We start from the raw sequence: 20,747 nt of genomic DNA, 5'->3' as shown, positions 1-20,747 counted from the left end.
CAAAAAACAAAGACTTGAGCTTGTAAACAAATATATTTATTAGGAATATATTATTATTTAGAAAAGTATTAACATTTCATTATGAAGGTAAGTCGTTCAGACATAACAAGACTAATCCATCTTGCCTGCCCTTTAGTTCAGCCCAACTCTGTAATCAACTGTAAATCAAAACTGGCCTCTGTGAAAACTCGCAATTGGCGGAAGTACTTCTCTAGTTGTCTACTATAATCCTGGCAAAACGTTTTTGAATAGATTGAATCTTGAAAACACTACTTAGCTACTTAAATTATTTATCTAGCTCTATATCAAAATATTTGTGATTTTATTCAGCGGCGAGAGGTGTTAGTGCATAAGGAGTTTTAGTAAGAGAACTCCGAGTTTGATTCATATAACTGAAATGTGTAAAAAATCTCTAAGATTCATACTCTGTCAAGACATTTCCCATGAACTTCAGAAGTTACAGACGTCCTTAGACAACGAGATTCAGGTCATGGCTACATGATTTTCCTATGAGCATGGTTAGCATATTTGAGAAACCAGTAATTATCATTCCATTGTATCCACGTAAGGCTATTGTACGAATTCAATTGTATTTGACAAGTTTAACACTGCACAGTTGCCCCCGGTAACTGAGAGTAGCTCAGCTTGACTTAGAAAATAAGCACTGAGAAAATCAGTCCTAAACACAGGGCTATGCTTAATAGCTTGTCTCCAAAATATATTAGGTGTGAAAGTTCTTACTCCTGCCTTTCCAAAAACAGTTAAAGGTTGTTTAAGAGTATAGAACGATAAAGCTCTCTCCAAGGATTATATCGTGTGTTGAATAAAGGGATACTAGATAGAAGAGGTAAAGCTTGTATGCAAATGAAACTCAACTTTTCTTAAAAGCAGTTTTCGTTTAACGCGGTACACCCTTTGGACGTTGATCTTCGCTTTAAAGGTCGGATGCTAAGAGGCTTAAGGTATCTGTGTGCAGTGAATACAGCTTCATTGTCTTCCATTCTACAATGAACTTCGGGGTGTAAGAAAGCTGGAAGTCTTTTTGAGATACGCTCGAAAAGGTAGCCTAGCAATTGCGTTAATAGTTCCTATATAGACAATGAGCTGGCTTGTTGGTGCCTACATAACGCGGAGCTGTTGCTAGGAATGTCCTGCCTAGAATGTTTTTCACTCGCCGTGAAAAGCATTAATAACCACTGTGATCCCTTATCATACGTTTATGGAAGATTCGTAACTCAGATTAGGATGAAGCACCACAAGGTCCACGTAGTCCTAATTATTTATTAGAAACATTGAGTACAGCCTAAGATATTTTTTCTCATAAATACTTCATTTAAATTTCAGACGGCGTTTTGTTACTGTGTTCATGGGACTTTATTTTTATTCGGGAATATACTGATATGGCCGACTAACAATCCGGTTTTATCTCCCATAGAGCATTATGAACGATATGAAAAACATTTTTTTTTGAAAAAATGTCTCCGATACTTATTAACAAATACGTATTAGTTAACAAGTTAATGGAAATTATCTATCAAGAATATTTGTGCAGCTAATGCAAAAGGCAAAATGTTAAAATCTTCACAGAGAACCTTACCAAGTATGAAAAATCCCACCCATAATAAGACTGATATATCTAGGGATATGTTCAATCGGACAGAAATTTTGGCAATCGTTACTATATTGCCTAGTCATTACTTCAAAGCTTGACACGCTCTTTTTATGAACCAATCTACGTTTGCTGCACTATTTATATTTTAGTTGATTGCAACAGCTCGCCGTGCGAATAAATTATTTGACCAAAGAGCTATAATGCGGTACAGTTAACCAGTTTCACCAGCTAATCGCTGCAAAATACACAGCTGACATAGAAAAAGATATTTATTTCAATCACAAGTAACGACCCCGGGCAGATATAAGGCGTAGATGAACTGCGGGCTCGATTTCCTGAAAATTCGGTCCCGTTGCCCGAACAGCTCTCTGCACATGTATAAATTAATCGCACCACTGTCGCCATCTGGCGACGCGCATTGAGGAATCTATTAAAAACAACGAAGTAAATTCCACATGAACTCAGAAAACGTGCCATTGCAAACCGTTTTACTGCGTCCATATCACTTCTCGCATAAAATCGGTATTGAGAATAAAAAACGATCCTTTACGAAAACCTGGTAAGCATAAACACTACACCTAGAATAGGCTTCATCACGGACAACGTATGGGTATTGATATGATTTGAAGGAGGGATGCGTATTAATGTAGAGGTTTTGAAACACATCATGAACGCAGACTGCGACTCGACTCCGATTGTCTTAACCGGGTCGAACCATTTACAATATAACGGTCGTTCCGAAGGATCCCCGTTAAATGACAACATTAGTTCGCATGAGCCTTAATGGAAAACAGGAAAAATACTGAGGTATCTCTCACTGAGGTATCAAAAAATTCTCTGTGTCTCGCTTATGACACAGGCTTTACTCTAACGTATTTGCTCCGGCTACTGTGGGACTTCTATACCTATATCTAAAAACCTATTTGGTGCCTAGGCGGCCCGGACCTATACATAAGGACCTCAGATGGAACCTGGATTAACGGTAATGTCCTCACGTTAGTGTGAACTTCGATTTACAATCAGCTTTTTTCTCATTTTTAAAAGCGACTTTCCTTGGTCGTATTAAAACGATTCGAATCTATGTAGCAGGGTTTGAAGGATGACAGGCTATTCAAGATCAGATGCAGAGATCCGAGAATGGGTCGATCAACGGGTCGCCTCTGTATATGTATGTATGTATGTATGGCTCCTTTTTTAGTCGATCAATTTGTTTTTCGGCCAACAGATGGAAAAAAGCAATGGAAAGACAACTAGATTATGTACTAGGCAAGATTTCCCTCTCTAAAAAGTAACACCATTTCAAGTGCACTGGAAAAAAAATGGCTACCTTACCAATCTATTGTTTGACTATATTGGGCTGTATTCGTCAATAAAAAGAAAGCTATTTTTATACTTTTGTACAGGCTGGACGACTAGTCAGCTATATTTGAAGAAAGCGACTTCATTTAATAAGAAGAACAAATAGTAGCGTTAGTTGCTGTACCTTCTCTTTTGGATTTTTCTTGGAAAATCCAGGCCCCTACATTTGTGATGGTAGTGCATGTGGAAATGGATTTAGGCCTTTTTGCACAAAAAGCCTTATCTCTTGTTATCTCCTTTGCATGGAAACTGGTTTTAAATCTAGACTATTTTACACCAAAACTATATCCTTGAATTTCGCAGATATCTCCAATGTTAAAAAAATAACCAACATTATTAAAATAACTCAGAAAATATATGTAATTCGAAATAGAAAAAAACCGTCTGCGCGCTAGTACCTCAAAACTTTTTCGCGATTGTGTAACAATTTACTCAAATAGCTTTGTTGATAAAATAGTTTTTTAGAGAAAATTTCACTGTTTGGCCCTATGTTTTTATACTGAACCACAATCAATATATAAAACATATAGTTAATTTCTTAGAACTGGATACGATAAATACTACCGTTAATCATAGAGTTCGCGGCCCTCGCTTAAGCTTGTACTGATAGACTAAGAAAATATATGAAATTTATTGGCGGACGAAAACACGCTAGAAGAGCTCGGGATATTTTTTTCTACACGGCCACAACGCTATCGTTCAAAGTGCTAGAAAGCGGTTTACCCAATCTGGAAAATAGCATCCGGGACCTCAAGTTTTGATTCGACAGATTACTTTGATGGAAGGCAGCCGACAAACAACTTAGTAACCGACTAAAAAAATAAGCCACCTTAAGTTTTTTTGTGATTACGCAAAAACATGGAGCTTGGGTACCTCATCAACTCTCTCTGAATGCAACAAAGGATCTGAATCTCAGTACCTCGCTCGGTGTCGAGCGTCACACCGATTTTTCCACAAAATTGTCACCAGTGATGACAAGTGGTGTGCGTCAATATGAACTAGAGATTAAAATGGGTGGCTGTAAAGCAAAAGCCAACGCCTAGGGTTCAACCAAGCCTTCATCCAAAAAAGGTTGTTGTGCGTCTAATGGATTAGGAAATCTGATTTACTAAAAACCGTTTCCTGTGAAGCAGATAGTTGATCGATTTGTTGTTTGGCTCAGTTTGCACCGAATCAACAAACTTATTCAAGAGGAGAGATAGCAATGACGCACGGGATCAGGTTATTCTGCTTCATGACAGCATGAGACCACACACGGCAAGCATCGTTAAAATTGCCCTCGTCGACTTTGAATGGGATGTTTTGTTGCACCCTCCATGTTATCCCGACCTTGTGCTGACGAATTTTCGTCTTTTTCCTTCACTGGAAAGCACCTTCGCGATTTTACCTTTGACAAGGATCAACAACTCAAAGCAGGATTGAGAATCTTTTCTAAGATAAATGGTGTACATCATTTGAGGAAAATATGGGAGGAAGCTGTAAACAGTGACGAAGGATAAGTATCATAATAATTTATTGTCACAAGAAGGAAAGATGTAGAATGTTTATACAGTAAAAACCGCGGGAACTTCTGATCTCATGCTCCCAACATGATACGAAAGAGCATTCGTCGGATATGTATCATTGCTTCTACAATTCGAACGATGGTGTATGCAACAGCATCACCTTTGCTCTGTCATCGCCGTTTGTAAAGCAGGAACCGCGGAGGAGCTATTTGAATGGCGGTTCGCTGCTTCGTCTGTGTAATGGCTCCATAGTAGTAGACGATTGCGCTTAGTAGTGGCCGGTTTCGTTCCGTCGTCGTCGGCCTGGTTTGCCTTTGCCCTTCCCCATTGACGGCGAGTCGTGTCGAAGCGAGGCGAGGGGGGCCGAGAAGAAGGGTGGATATGGTCTCGGGAGCCCGCGATCGACGACCAATGCAACTTCAGGATCCGTGCAGAGTAGAGGATGTTTTCTTGAAGGAAATAGAAGGAGACGCCGACGTACTCTACAGTGTGACGAAAGGCACTGCGCCACGCTTGCTTGACTAGAGCGTGGTGATCGTCACCGTACGTCTTATTACGACGAGCACGAGCAGCAACGCCGCTCCTCGGGTTTCTTTTGTCAGTATTTTCGATTTTTCTTTCTGCCTTCAGTAAAGACTTTGGTGCTTGCAAGATGGTGTCTGGAATGGTCGAAACCAAGATTGTTCCGGAAAAGAAGGAATGCGAAGAAAAAAGATCAAAGTTGGTAAAATATGGACAAACAGTAAACCTTAATCTAGGATGCTTCGGCATGGTAAGTTGAATTGTTTTTACGATGTCTTGAGCTTCTTTCCTGCTGTCCTCGTATGTAGTCATTCAGTTTAACTTCAAACGGCGGTCGGCTTTCATAGGGGTCCTGTAACTAGAAACTTGTGTTACACTCACACTGTGTCTCCACTCTGCTCCGGTGGGGAAAGAGGCATTGCATATTGTATAAGTCAGAAGCGAACGGTTCATTTATAGCATTGAATACACTCAAATTGGGAGCATCAAAATATTCAGGGCTAGAGTGATATTCCTTACTTAATATATAAAAGTAAGTAATTAAACAAGTAATGGGCGTCACTGTTTGTTGCTTTTTTTCATTAAGTTTTCATTTGCTAATGCTCAAGCATTATCTGTCGTCGCTCATTCTCTTTTCTTCGAGGTTGTTGTCACCTTTTTGATTCGAATCGTACAATTTTACCTCGAGTTCGGGCCCCAAAGAAAAATATGTCGGATAAAAAAGTGATACCATAAGGATCTTAAAGGTAAGAGATACAAGCTTATCTAATAATTATCCTCCTTTAAAAGTGGCTGAAAGAGATTCTTGGCGAACTCAAAACCCGCTTGAGTGCGTCCTTTAGGTCAAGGATACGATACCATTTTTGAATTTAGATAGTATAAAATCTGCTTCCTGCTGTGTTCTCTTCAAGTCATTCATAGTGTATTTGACTGCAATGATGTCCACACAAGGGTTTGAGTGAGAAACGTAAAATCTATTCATCGGTTCAATCAGTCCAGGGTTGAGTTAAGGAGTTGTAACATTTTTTTTTGTTTCTACTGGTATAGTTTCAAAATATTGCAAGCCCATGAACTCGAAACTTAGCGGGACAAGTAGTTTCGCCACAACTATGAAGATAGTAACTATTCTGCATTATAACATCGCGGGTAGTTTTAGCATAATTAGATTCAAAGACTTGAAATCGAAGTTTCCCCTGCAGCAAAAGCAACGAATAGTTTATACGGTGATCGAATTTTCTCATTGAACATAGCTACGATAGAATTGCTTTTTTAAGCAAGCTTTTAAGAGCTCAACATGGCAAGGGAGGATACGGCGTTATCATGTATCACTAATCGCGCTCTGTTACTTCATTTTATTGGCTTATCTTCCCGTCTGATGCCCAGACTTGTTTGACGGCCACGCCACCGGTTTTTAATAGACGCAGCTATCTAAATCATTCTTGAGCTTTGCCCATTTAATGCTGCTATTTGAAGAAATCTTCAGAGAGAAGATCAGCGCTTTTTTTAAATGACCTTTGCGTATTAGATGTGCTTTACTTGTGAGGATTTGATCGAGTCTTATTAGGGTCACAGGTAACCAAATGCATACCTTTTCGCTTCGGGCAGTGTACACCAGCAACAGATGGATACGCCAGACAAAGATGAGAAGCCGAATTGTACGTGTACAATTTTTTTTTTCGTCTGTTGGGTATTCTCGCCTGGGCGTGTGTTGTAACGAAGCTACATTTTCATCCTGCCTGCTTTTTCAAACGTTTCACGTTGCCGTTCTGGATTGGGGAAAGAGATCACCGCGGCACGGTGGTATCGCGTACTGATGTATAATGGCAGCTGTTCCCCGTTATAAGCTTGCCTACGAATGTTGCAGCACCAAAATAGTAAAAATCACTTGAATTGCCACGCTATGCCGATTTAAGAACTAAGCAAACAGAATCATACTTAAAATTTACTGAATTCTGTATAGATTTGATTAGGTCGTATAGTTCGAAGTAAATAAGTATGTATAATGGTGTGACAACAATGAGCATTGGCTGTACTTTGTGGCTTCCTGGTCATTGAAACGCAGCGCAAGACGACAAGAGAAAACGGAACTCGTTCTGCAAAATTTTATTTGCTACATCCGGTAATTGCTCTAACTGAAGTAGACATTAATCACATTTCGGCAGTAATGTTCTCTGTGGCAAAACGCTCTGAGGGTAGATTTCGATCCTGTTATGAAGACATCTTGGTACCAATAGCTTTCCACCTAGCAATGAGTTGCTTCGAGTAAAAGCTCTCCTGTGCCTAAGTACCCATCCTTGTAGAACCCTAGCTCGTCGTTACTCGTTTCTGGCAGCTATATCTTACTACTGTTTTCATTTACGAAGTGCTCTAGCCCATTTAGAAGAGTTGCGCTTGCGCAAGGTGAGTCTGCTTTCAGTTCAGCTTGCCGATTATTCTTAGATCAAGGCTGTAACGCCGTATCGAGGAGAGCTGCTGGCTATGACGCCGCATTTTTGTCGTACGACGGAACGAGCGTTTGAACATTTCTATGTATTACGTTCGTGCATGGTTTATTCTCACTCGAATGTGTCGAGGTGGCTGCGGCCCCACAACCGTCTCCCTGGGCTATTGCCGCACGTTGAACTTTGCAAAGAGCAGAACTGACCAGATCTAACCGGACTGAACTGGTCGATGTAACACCGAGTCCAACGAAGCCGTGCTTCCCTATCTTTACTCCAAATCGGGCCGCTTTTGGCTCTTTCCACCGAAGTGGCGAGAAAGAGGGTGAGAGTGACTTAGAGAGATGTAGCAGGCGGAACCCTTCGCTCCAGATCCAGCCACGTAGCTGTGGTACGAATCGGTGCTCAGTAGTTGACGTCGAAAGCAGGACAGTCGCGGCCGACGCCCTGAGTACGTTTCACTGCCCAGGCCTATATTTCAGAATTCTGCCCATGCTGTAGCTAGGTCGCGTACTAGGCGGCCTGTCTATATATATTGGCTTTCGGCCTTGTTTTATCTGCAGAAGCGTTTTGCAACAGTACCCTTAGTTGCACGTCGTCGTCGTGTCGCCTGGATGCCCACATTAGTGCAAGCTATATATATATATAATATTTTATCCAATGGTGACTGCTTTATTACTCAATGGTATAATTTGAACAAATTCGTATGGTTTTGCTTTACCGGTTATGTATTAAAGTAATCGTCTGAGCCTCGGGTTTGCCTCCAGGATCGACTTAAATCGATGTCTAGGGCACCACATGTACGTGTACATGCTTGTTACGGCAGTGCAAAAGCCGGCCAAACATTATGTAAACATGTCGTATTGAATCCACTTTGTCACCACATGTCTAACTGGACTGAATGATATTTTTTTGTTGTTTACCTATATAACGAGAAATGGGAATAAATCAGCTAAACAAATGCACTTGTGCACGTGTGTATCATAGAAATACAATTACCTGACCGATGGAACTGGCTTCCGTTGCCTTTGGCCTGTATATACCCAGTCCACCGTTGAATAACCAGTAGCGTTGGGAACGTGACGTATAATGTAGGATAGTCCGATTTTCAGCTGCAATGTGCAGTGGTACGTTCTGCACCGTATTGCGTATCGCATCCTTTGCAGCTCGATAAAAGCGTACAGACTGTCGAATTGTTATCAACGCTTTGTGATGTAACAGCGCTGGCGTGTCAGACCCGGACGTGGGTGATCCTATTTTCTGGGCAGCAGAGGGGAAACAGTCTGCTGCGAAACGTATCCATATAAACATCATTCACTATCTGTAGCCCGTCTGTAAATTATAATCTTATATTGCTAATCATGTAACATCCATCTTATCTACAATACGCAAATAGTTATTTATTTATAGTGCTGTTTACCTTTCTGCGCTATCCAATTAAAAAATGAAGCAGACTGATAAAATGTATTGCTAGATATACACGTTAGCGACGTATTGACTCGTGGTACACAGAACTGTTTTCGCTGCCAAAGTGGGTCAAACTAATAAATTGCTGTACTATTTGTGTCAGGCGGAAGTAATTAAATATCCCTTGATTGTCTGGCTGTTACTTTATAACTACGCATATGGGGCACGAACCGCTACAAGGACCATACGTAGAACGAAATTATAAAATGCTCTAGCACTATTTTATCGCTTATTTATTATTTATATTAATATAAGTTTATGATCTTTCATGAATGCTATTTGATGCCTCCTTTGTACGATGCTTAGGTAAATCGGGAGGATTTTTTAGTAGTCTTAATGGCCCAGTTATCGTAATGAATAATTTAGTAAGTTCTAAATTTTATGCAAATGACACCACACATGCTTCTGAAGAACTGGCAGCGGTCGTTTAAGAAATCTGCCTCATATCGTATCAATGTGGGTCAAACTCGATCGGGGTCGCTTCCATGGAGCGATACAACCGACACGAGCTACCTGTTCTCCCAGCAAAGGGCTATTTTTTTTAACGAACACTGTCGACTATATGCGCTTCAATTTAGCTAGGAAGAACCATCGAGCTATTTTCGAACAATTTTTGCCCCGTTGTACCTATGATCGTTATGCACAAAAGTCATCGATCAACTAGTAAAGACCTGAAACCGTCTTTTTAGTTGGAGTATACACGTACTGTTTTTAAGGGCAGCAAGGAAAAAACTAGATTTTGTCTCATTAACTAAGCAAAGTTGGACTTCTCAACGTAACAAGTGAAATCGCTACCATTTCACGATCAGGTAGGCGTTATTAATAGACACAGAAGTAAGCCTGAACTTTCATTACTTATGCGCATCTCATCATCGACTTCACGACATCAATAGCTGACGTCAGGAGAATCGAATTGCAACAAGAGATGCAAACTTTGTGGGAGTTACGACAGAGAAAATCTGTGCTGTCCCGGCTGCATTGTTTATACTATTGTAGATGATTAAACTGTTTCCATAGCTGAAAGAGCCTTGCTTGATGGTTTCTTCTGTATACTTCGATACCTTAATTTGAAGATGTTAATTCGTCTCGGCTACACTATGATTCACGTAAACATGAACGTGACAACTTTCAAAAACAAAGGCTACTCGTTTGTTTCATTAATACTTTTCACCTCTCTCAATTCGAAGATACATCCGAGAGGAAGCAAGACGCACGCAGATATACAAAATTCCTTAAACTTCGCTTCGGATGTATTTTCGGATACACTTATACATATCCAAAAGCCCAGTAGGCCCAACAGGCAGTATAGATCTTGTGTACGAATAGCGCTTCCAGTGTGTTGAGCCTTCTATTTCTGCAGGACAATGAATCAAACTTCAGAAAAATGCGAACTTCAAGCCAAACATATAGCTCTTGTATTTGATAGTTACGTTCCCTTGCTGCCATAGTAAAACCCCATCTGTTGCTTAGCCCAATAGAGATGACAACATGCGACATCGAAGCAACCCATTTAAGATGCTGCCTCAAACAGTCCGACGTCGATCAGATATAATCGACAGTGGAATTATTTATGAGTCTGCTTAACAATAATCGCACGTAAGAGATACAATAGGCTGATCAACTTGAGGTCAGAGATAGCCATACGTTTTTCAGAAGTGGAATTGCTACAGCTAAAATTATACGCGTGTTAAAATCAGATATTTGTCATATAGTCTGCGAGCGTGGGCTTTGGAGTAAAGATACCTAGCTCTAACAGAACAATCCGTAGTATTTGAGTCTGCCCGTTTCTGAAGTGTGTGCGTAGTGGAAAAGCTCGATCGCTTAATTCGTTCGTGTTTGACCAGCTCCCCTGCGACACGAACGGCGCAGAAAAACGATGCATTGCGGACCTGGAAACTGCGGAAATTGGAATTTTCCAGACACCTTACTAAGTCTAGAATTTTATTACAAGATAAGGACTCTCGATAACACGCTAAAACACGGCAATGTCTTGCTAGTACCTATATTATACGAGACAAACGCAATGAGTTGTGAAATGCAGATATACTACGTTGACCTGAAGGTTAAGTGGCGAGCAGGCTGGCTAAGGCTGGTTTTCTATAGCCGTTTAGTAATGCACTGTAGCTGTATATAAGTTTAAAAACTGCTAAAAACAAGTAATAAAGTTTACCTCTTGGTAGAGTTACGTTAGTGCTAGCGACGATTGGTTTCCTCTTCTTCAGTAAACAGGTATCACTCAATTTTCAGTCGAAAGTTAAGAACTTACGTTATTGCAGACGGTTTCGGTTGGCAAAAAAATTTGTTGTGGCAATACCAGTATAACATTTCAATCAGTTAGCGCATTCTAGTCTACTGCTAGGCGCAGGCAACGCACGACGGTGATAGCGATACATTATAGTTGCTGTTTCGAAATCAAATAATGAGGTTAACGGAGATTGGAACAATACTGTATTCTGCACTGTCCATCTATTCAGACCATTTTTAGGACCTCTCCTTATGAACCTGACGCCTGAAAACAAAATCAGTAACAAGAGTATTAAAAATCGGTCAGGCTATTACAGAGCATTAATTAGACATATTATCGTGTAAGCTTACTAGGAAACTGTAGAAAGATGTGACGATTGTGAGAGGGGATAAGAGAGGTTCAATACAGGTGTTACATTCGCTCTGTCACCTTTGAAAGGTTTAAAAATCATATTTATGTAAGTCTTACAGATTGTTCACTGTTGACTATAAATTCGCTTCATGTACTAGTGAGGTAGTTTTACTAAGAACAAATCATGTTTGAAACAACAAGATATAACTACCACTGCGTAATAAGAGCTACATTATCGATTCTTATAGAAATTACCTTCATAAACAGATGAGAACCAGTGCCGGACAACTGGGCCACGTACCGATTGCAGTTATATTGACAAAAAAAAAAAAAAAAGACAACTTACGAACCATAGGTTTTGTTCTTTCGCTTTATTTTAAAGCAGTAAGACTGAGCTGAAGCGAAATGACTACGGTTTTACAGAGATGAATAAAGCTGCTCACGGTGGAAGTCTTTCTTATTGTGAACATAGGGTCTGATGACATCTGTTATTGGGACGACACTTCTGGATCTTACTGAAGTTTACGAAACGAGAATCGACCTCGCGTCACACATCATCACCTCCAGAGGTTGCGGAGCTCTCCTGGGCTCCTTCTTCGGTGGAATGCTTCTTGACAGGTACTACTGCAAATCATTTTGATTTTTTAAGATGAATGCACCATTGTTCTTAAAACTGTACCTACTTTAAGTACATGCAGCCAGTATTGGAGTAGAAGCATAAGCCATGTGCTTTTTTGTAATGCATAAAATTTACTGTTATTATTGGTGATGCTCATATTTTTTGCTGAACGGCTTTTTTACAAAAATCAATTTAACTAATAGCAGAGGTATATTTATCGATATTTAGCTTACTTATTAATAAAAAAGACATGGATGCAGGTGTTTTTTTTGTATCGTAATCCGACATTCCTAATTTCATTCCTGATTAATGCAACCCGGGAAGTGTCTGGTCGATGATCAGAAGGCAGTGATCTAAATGTCGATATCGATCTGCGTTTGTTTTTTTTTAATTATTATTATTAATGCTATGCTACAGCAAGCGGTTTATTAAATCGGCTGATGCGTTCATTGTCGCATCTTGTTGAAATTCACGGCATCGTCTGTACGAAGCTGACGTCTATTAGGGCCACTTTGACGGTGTCGCTCGGGCTGTTGCCGACGATCCGATGATGATGATTGTGAGCCTGGTTATCTTGCTGGCGGTTACGAGATATGTGAGTGCGGATCCACTAAAGTGATGCCTATTGCAACAAACGTTAGAAGCAAAAGGGATAGACGCTGCTATCATTTATACCACAGTAGACTAACCGCCAAATATAACAGTGGCCTAGTCAATGGTGGACATTGATAGGTTCGGAGTACGAAAGCATTTGTAGTTTCTTCACTTATCCTCCTTGTGCTATCGACTTGTGCTGCTGCCATTTAGTCCTGTAAGGAAATCTGTAGCGCGTTGTTGGGCGTACCTTGACTTAACCGAGATGGTTGGCGGCATCCAGCATCAATCGACATTTGAGGTAGCCAGAACCACAAGCAGTTAACAAGTACTAGTACGCATAGCCCCTCTCTTGAGCTGAATTTGCTCGGCAGTGAAGAAGCATGCCCTCAAGTTTGCCCATGAATACTTGAACGATAAATGTCTCGCATTTATTGGCGGCATAGCTTGTCGGTACTTTGACCTGTTATCAGTATCTCGTTGCGTATAATATTTAACTACTCTACTGACAAGGAAGAAGAGGCACTCGATCAAGAGCGATACCTCGAGGACACGAGACTAGATGTGATGCTGCCAAGGATCAATGACGTGTATATAGCTACGAAATGCCTTTTGAAGCAGGCACTCAAGAAGCCTGCACCCTTTTCTGTGTTTTCCATGTCGACGAATATTTTAGCGATAGTAAAGCTATATTCTTGTCAATTTGATTCGTGTGAATTATACCATTATAACAAACGACAGTCGTACTGACGCTAATCATGCTGCAAACCACTGAAAGATTTAAGTAAAACGTGCTTTTAACTTTTTTTCAAACGTCGTAGAAAAATGTCGGAGAACATCACAGAAGTGCAGAAGAAATATTGTGCTTTACGTATCTTAGTCCAATAGGATCTACTGACATCGTCTATTCACTTAGAGATGACATTGCAAGTTGATCCTAAATATAAATAATAGATAATCAATCATATATTACCTGTACACTTATATATATATAATGGATGACCAATGTACAATTTCAAGGTACATAAAAGGACAACGAGGAGCATCGCTAATAGCATAGAGCAATAATATACATTCTTTGTTCTTTTGTTTTTGTTATTTTTTATTCGACCAGGTTCAACATGCAGGTCTTGATCACAACAGCATTCTTTATTGCGTCTATCGCCATCTGCCTAATTCCTGTCTGTCCAACCCTAACGTTAGCTTATGGAGTAACACTTGTCTACGGTCTTACCGTAGGAATCTTCGACACTGGTAAATAACATAGAACTCTGTTGAATCTAATATCATAAGAATGTAAATGAAAAAAAGAAGCATACTCGCGCTGAGTACTTGGATAATTTAAAGTTTTGTTTTACATTTTATATTAACAATTAATTTTAAGGAAATTTATGACAAAGCCAGTTAAAGTGCCTGGTCCTCAGCTTCAGGCTTTATGTTCGACATCGCCGTACAGCATCCCAATAAATTCTAAACACTGAATAAGTTCTTAGATAGGAAAACGTAATAACATAACAAACAAAAGTATACCATAAATAAATTAATTTTTTTCTTGAAATCATCATAAACAACAACATCAGAAATTTCGCTTGTAAATAACATTACAATAGCCTTATTGTCGTACACAAATTTAAAGGGCATACCAAATAAGCAGTATGTAAAAGATTTACTGCGAAATTGTTGCTCGACAAATGAACATTATTTGTCGTTTGGACTGATTTTGCAGGAGCCAACATCTGGATCATCAACTTGTGGGGTAATAAAAATGGCCCAATGTTGCAGATTTATCATTTTGCATTCGGTGTCGGCGGCCTGTTATCCCCTATTGTAGCTGAGCCCTTTCTTAGTTTACATCACAAGGACGCAAGTGCGTCAATAGCACATTCGCATATGCCACGCTCCATCGATCTATTTGATCCTATGGTTGACCCGATTATTAACAACACTCTACCTACTCAGCTGTACCTTCGTCCTTCACGTATCGAAGTGCCGTACGGATTGATCGCCGCCATCCACTTCATGCTCTTTGTATCAATGCTTGTATTCTATTGCATTGATCCACGTGATCCTAAGCCACAGAAGAAAGCTGAAGGTGATGAACCGCAGCCATCAGCTCTGAAACGTTATTCCTTGTTGATGTGTCTTTCGTTCTACTTGATGATATACGTGGCGCTGGAGTCGTGTCTTGGCCAAATGTTATCGGCGTTTGCAGTGAAAAGCAAACTCCAGTTTACCAAAACGCAGGCCTCCTATCTGTCATCGTTATTTTGGACAACATTTACTATGTCGCGGGTATTTTCGGCCTTCTGGGCTCTGCACTCCTCACCGCGTTGTATGATGTTTACAGAGCATGCAATGAGCCTTGCTGCCTTTTTTCTGTTCCTTTGGTTCGGCGAAACAAGTCGAATTATGGTATGGGTTTGCGCTGCACTCGTCGGCATTGGTGCCGCTGGGATGTTTGCAACGGCCATCACTTGGACGGTAAGAATTTTTCTTTAATCTTCTCATTAAATTAATTATTGCTCAGCAGTGGCAGAGGACATATTGTTCTATGTAATTTTATAACTTCAGACGATGAATCATTCATTTAGCAGTGCAGATGTTGTTTACGCGTACAAGGAGCAAAATACCTGGAATATCTGTAACCAAAGGCTTGAGCGGCGAGCTTGCGATTTGAACAGACGTCTTTTATAACTTTATTTGAACAGTACGGTCTTTGAACTAGCCATTGTGACCGTCAAAACTCAATACACCTAGCTATACCTTTGCTCTGCACTACGCTATAATAGTGATCTATTACCCTACTAGCACTTCTAGCCTTGGTTAGTCGGAATTTTTATCATTTGTTTTTTTGTTACTGTGGCGCTATCATACACTTAGGTCGAGTACATGGCTTTGTCCAACAAGATGATGTCCGTGTCGACGGTATTCTCTGGGTCTGGTGGAATGGCCCCTCCATTTATTGTAGGCCGCTTCATCGACGAAAATCCTATGATTCTTATGTATACCTGTACTGCAATCACTTGCATACTCACAGGCATTATGGCAGGTCGGTATATAGATATGGCAATCACGTTTATTATATCGTATCTGTTCTTCAAAAAGGCCTCTCAAGCACGACGTCATGTACAATATATACCTGGAAACTTTCGCCATAGACCCATCCTACCTTGCTTTTGAGAACATTAATCATCAATTCGCATATATGTATAATGTAATGAATGTGTATGTGCATGTATATAGGGTGTACTGGTCATCGTCACGACATACGTTCACTTGTACTCCACGTACCATAAAAAAGCCAGTTTTTTCTATGACTAAACAACAAAGCTATCATAGTAAATAGTAATTCGTCGTTTTTAAAGTTTGAACAAAAAGAATAGCTCTATTATCCAACATTATATCCGACAATAGCACAAAATGTATATGCAATATCCGTGCTGGACGAACTTCCACTAAGACTAAGTTTTACCCGAAATCGACGCTCTACGTTATCACCAGTTTTCATATGGTCTTCCAAGATCCGAATGATTCTTATGCAGCAAACTGGAAGATCTTTGATAGCATTTTTTATCAAACAGTTTAAAAAATTCCTAGAACAGACCAATTTTGATACATCGAAATTTTGATGTATATTAGAAGCCGTTTTAGAATGGCGAATATTGCTGACTAGATCGTCAAGATAAGCAACGTGCTGTTTTTTTGAGCCTTCTCGTTTCTCTTCGTATTTTTTGGCCGCTTTCAAGGCCCTTGCCTCTTTGGGATGTTCGGTTCGCTATCAGCTCAAAAGTTCAACGGAATTTTTCGTAGCGTATTTGATTCACACCTCAGTGAGTTTACACCTACCCATGACGTATAAAGTGCAGTTACGACAAAAAAGTTTTCTGCGGACTGAAGAGAACACCTTGCAAATGACTGGTTAGTAGTAGTCCCAAGTTGAAGCTATAATCGCGGTGAATGGTAATTATCAATTTCCGACAATCATACCGTCTGACTATCAGAAATGTGTGAAATCCTGAATATATATGTATACATGAATGAATGAATAAAGGTTTGCTGTGATCTAATCAAATGGTATGGTATTGCAGCAATGTGGGCGATCACGAGCACGATGACTGCTCGAAAATCCATGGTTGTCGTTCCTGTGGAAATGGATGACAATCGCGGAGTCGATGCCGAAAAGGGTGAGAAGACTTCCGTTGCCATTGCTAAAATGTGAAATTCTCGTGCTATTAATAACATGTTGGAAGAAACTTAGATCATCATGGAAGCGTTTCACGTCGAAGAACCCAAACGCATCAATTGTTACCAGAAATGTTCCTTGATGGATAACACATTGAAGATGTATAGAAGTTTCTGTTGTCTCTGCTCAACCTCAGCAGTAACATGAGAAAACAACAAGTGAGATGTGCAGCCTTGGACGTAAAAAGAGCGTATGCTAGCAGCCTTGAGAGCAAGGTTTGTTAATGTTAGATAGTATGACACATTTGGGCATTTGTCCGAGGCTAAATCTGGGTCACATATTAAATCTGTCCCATCTTTGTCGAGGAATATGGGTAACACACGCTGAACGGCTGATCTTGCCGCAAGGCTGAGTTGCTTCATTGTTTCACTGATGCCAGAAGCCATTATTGGGTATAAACATTACTATCTAATTTTTACAACATACCCGTATAGCATCACCCAAGTGCCACTACTGAAGGCTTGGCCACCTACCGTCCAACTGGGTTTAGTCTAACCCAGATGTAAGTGACACCTACATAGATGCATGCACTCAGGCTTTCGATCTGGCCTAGAGAAAATGCCAATGTAATAGGTGCTTTCACGAGGCAATCGAATCATGGTTAACTTACAGGAAAGGACACCGACATCATACATTAGAGAAATATAATACCTCCATTTATTGCGGTATTTTACTGAGCAAATGTGAAACTGTTGTTTTGTGATGGGAGAATGTGTTTTAGTAAATCAATAGTTGTAAAGAGCGCACATTCTTGTAGAGCAACTCACATTTGTTATACTGAAGAACGTATTGAAGCTTTGTTGTACGAGATGCGGTAGACAGGAAAAAACGGAGTGTATGTAAAATGTTATGCCTTCTTAATAATTATATATATATATATATATATATATTATAATATATATATATATATATCTATATGTATATATATATATGTATAGATATATGTATATATATATATATATGTATATGTATATGTATATATATATATATGTATATGTATATATATATATGTATATGTATATATATATATATATATATATATATATATATGCAGAATGTGATCTTAACTGTCTTTTGGTAAGCAAAGTGTCGTTGAGCCTCCAACACCTGTGGGTAATATGTTGCATTTTTGCATCAACCAGTGACCAGTCAACCCGAGTGGATAAATCTTTTTAAAATGTTTGGACACCTGTGATACACTCAACTAGAGTAGTTCAAAAAAAGTGTATACAGAAGTTAATTTTTTAACGATTTGGTCAAAAAAAAGGAGAAATGAAGTAGGATTGTTCGCGCTGTTACAAACAGCTGCATTATAGTCATCAGCAGTTTTGTTAATATTCAAGACACTGTACAGTTTTTACTTAATGTCAGTTCACAAATAGCGGTGTTACGTATGATGATTCGAATGGCTTTATTTAAATATACGAAAAGTAAAAATAAAATCATGATTCCAATGTGTTCCATAGTAACTATGTGTTGTTGATTAATGAATTGATTGTAGTGATAAATAAAAGCACCTTACCTAAAGTTTAAGGTTTTATACCGTTCATTGCGTCATTTAGAAAAAAAATGCTGAAGGTCTACAGATTATACGATATTCTGGTTCGTCGAGAGTTCGAAATCTTTTTACAGATAAAAAAAAAAAAAAAATGCTAAACCAATAAGTGTTATTGGTGTCGACATGTTACTTCAACAATGCTTTGTTCCGAAGTTGTTATTGCCACCTTTTGACTTTTAGAAAATGGAAGTGGTTTTTAGGAATAGGTGAACAATCTTATATAAAGCAAGAGTCATTTGAATACCGCAACACCTAAACTTTGGGCAAAAACCCTGGTTATTTTTTAGCCTCTTTACACTACATCAAAAAAATTTTATTATTGTTTTGTGTTTCCGTTTATAGTTAAATTGATGCCCACCAGGGGCTAGTAAATTGTTTGATCTTCGTACGACGAATAGATTTCTTCAACAAAGTCATTGTAGTTTTCTTCTTAACAGGCATTTTTTATAACTTTTTTTTTTTCAGCAAAGACAATCCTGTCGTCGTTCCGAGTCCCTATTAAAACAATATACGAAACTTGGCCAGTTTTCCTATGGCACTAAAATAACAGCAACTAGTGGATTACGTATTCGCAACGGAATAGTAAAGACGGAGTTGTGACCTTATAGGTTTATGATTCCCTATGCTTCAATTTTATTGGCTATTACTATGTTCTAATATCTTTATTTTATATTTTAATATTTATTAAAAATAAATATTAAAATAAAGAGACGACTTGATTCAATAGGTTTTTATACACTTATAACGATATATTATTTCCTAATATCTATTTCGCTCACTAAGCTGGATTGTAAAAGCAAACTCCTTCTGATGAAAGCTAAATTTCCTTAACTCTAAACAATTCAAAGTGAACACTGTTTTATTTATGCATAGAGAGGTTCTTACTTAGTTCAGCGTTGTTCAAAATAACCGTTTCGACTTGAACTAGAGTGTGATAAACTTTGATCACTTCAAAAAGTCTAAATTCAAAATATGCTTAAGTGAATAGACCATTGATTTGATCGAAATCCTGGCGGGCGGTTCAGGCCGCTACCACCGTTCAAATTATTTAGACGGTTTAGAGTTGTATCGTTCATTATGATTATGATATGGCCCAAACTTGCGTTTTAGACGCAAGATGTATGTAAGGAAAATTATTCAAGGAACATTTAAAAAATTCAAAGTTTTCCATACCATAAATTTTTTTTCGAGATTTAAGGCAATCTGTTGCCGGTTCCTATTTAGCCCTTTTTTAGAAAACATAGCTACCTGTCATTTAGCACAGAAGGCACGGTTATTTTGAAATGGCTGAATTAAATATTGATATATCGCGCATGCAGCTTTGTATGGTGTCTAGATCAGACTAAAGATAAACGCTTATGGTGTTCCTAGTTTTTTATTAGGACCACTAGATAGTTGACTCACTTGAGCCATTACTAAGTCGGCGGCTAATATTTATAGCCATGACGAAAACAGTGCATCGTACTTGCAGAAATCGACTCTTATATCAGCCATTTTCCACGCACGATAAACGTTTACAGGAAATAAAAATCCTATTACTTTTTTACTCGATATCCACGGTATATGTTATTCCCAGGTTCCATGGAACTTTTGAAACACACGAGGAAGGAAGCCATAAGACGAAGTGGAAGGTATTCAATAAGGTTTAGATTTAAAAGGCTCGAAAATAATAAATTAATAATAAAAAAAGGAGAAAAAGCGAGTTTTAATAATCTTGGATTTTCGGTAGATCAGTCGGAATCTGTCTTCGGAAGGAGAATATCTATTGCCGATTTGATTATCCAGATAAGCTCTAATGATAAGAATTTTTGACCATTTTTGAAGCTTTTGGTCAGTCAGGTCAAAATTTTATCTCATCGAAATTTTCTGTATATAGCGTTTTTAGGCGACAATTTGAGGAGTCTACATATATGAGTATGGCTTGACGCACCATTAATATTAAGAGGGTATGCGAGGAACCATGAAAGCATAAACGACTAGTGCCCAGTTTAGATCCCAAGTTAAAGTTGTAATTAATGTAACACATTATTGTAAATACGATTGCCCGATATGACACCCCTAGCACTTACACAAAAAAAAATTCGTTGAAATATTTGTTTTTATATGAATATACTTTTGTAAAAAAGCTGGAAAGGTACCAGTTTTTACGGTGCACTCTGTGTCTAATGCGGATTCTTGGAGCGACCCACCAGCTGAGATAACGATTTGTTTACCCCATTTAGACTCCTTCCTAA

At 38.9% G+C, this 20,747-nt stretch overlaps 1 protein-coding gene across 4 annotated transcripts; it reads left to right on the top strand.

The window, feature by feature from the left end:
- The first annotated feature begins 4,877 nt into the window (after window positions 1–4,877).
- Window positions 4,878–18,424, top strand: LOC111244747 (sodium-dependent glucose transporter 1A-like). Of its 4 annotated transcripts, none has more exons than XR_015320464.1 (7): window positions 4,878–5,248; window positions 11,972–12,117; window positions 13,827–13,966; window positions 14,439–15,193; window positions 15,593–15,761; window positions 16,495–16,630; window positions 16,801–16,940. XR_015320464.1 is itself a non-coding variant. In XM_022792127.2 (6 exons), exons 1-6 carry the CDS (start codon window positions 5,129–5,131, stop codon window positions 16,929–16,931), a joined length of 1,461 nt encoding a protein of 486 aa, XP_022647862.2. In that variant the 5' UTR covers window positions 4,879–5,128; the 3' UTR covers window positions 16,932–18,424. The 4 variants fall into 4 exon arrangements, 2 of the variants coding, with proteins under 2 accessions (XP_086835481.1, XP_022647862.2); XR_002671049.2 differs by having other exon boundaries at window positions 16,459–16,630; XM_022792127.2 differs by lacking the exon at window positions 16,495–16,630 and having other exon boundaries at window positions 4,879–5,248; window positions 16,801–18,424.
- The last annotated feature ends 2,323 nt before the right edge of the window (window positions 18,425–20,747 follow it).

Source organism: Varroa destructor, unplaced genomic scaffold (genome assembly GCF_002443255.2).
Source record: "Varroa destructor unplaced genomic scaffold, Vdes_3.0 BEIS01000002.1, whole genome shotgun sequence".
NCBI lineage: Eukaryota > Metazoa > Arthropoda > Arachnida > Mesostigmata > Varroidae > Varroa > Varroa destructor.
Note: the sequence above shows the minus strand (reverse complement) of the source record. Positions and strands in the feature narration are given on the sequence as shown.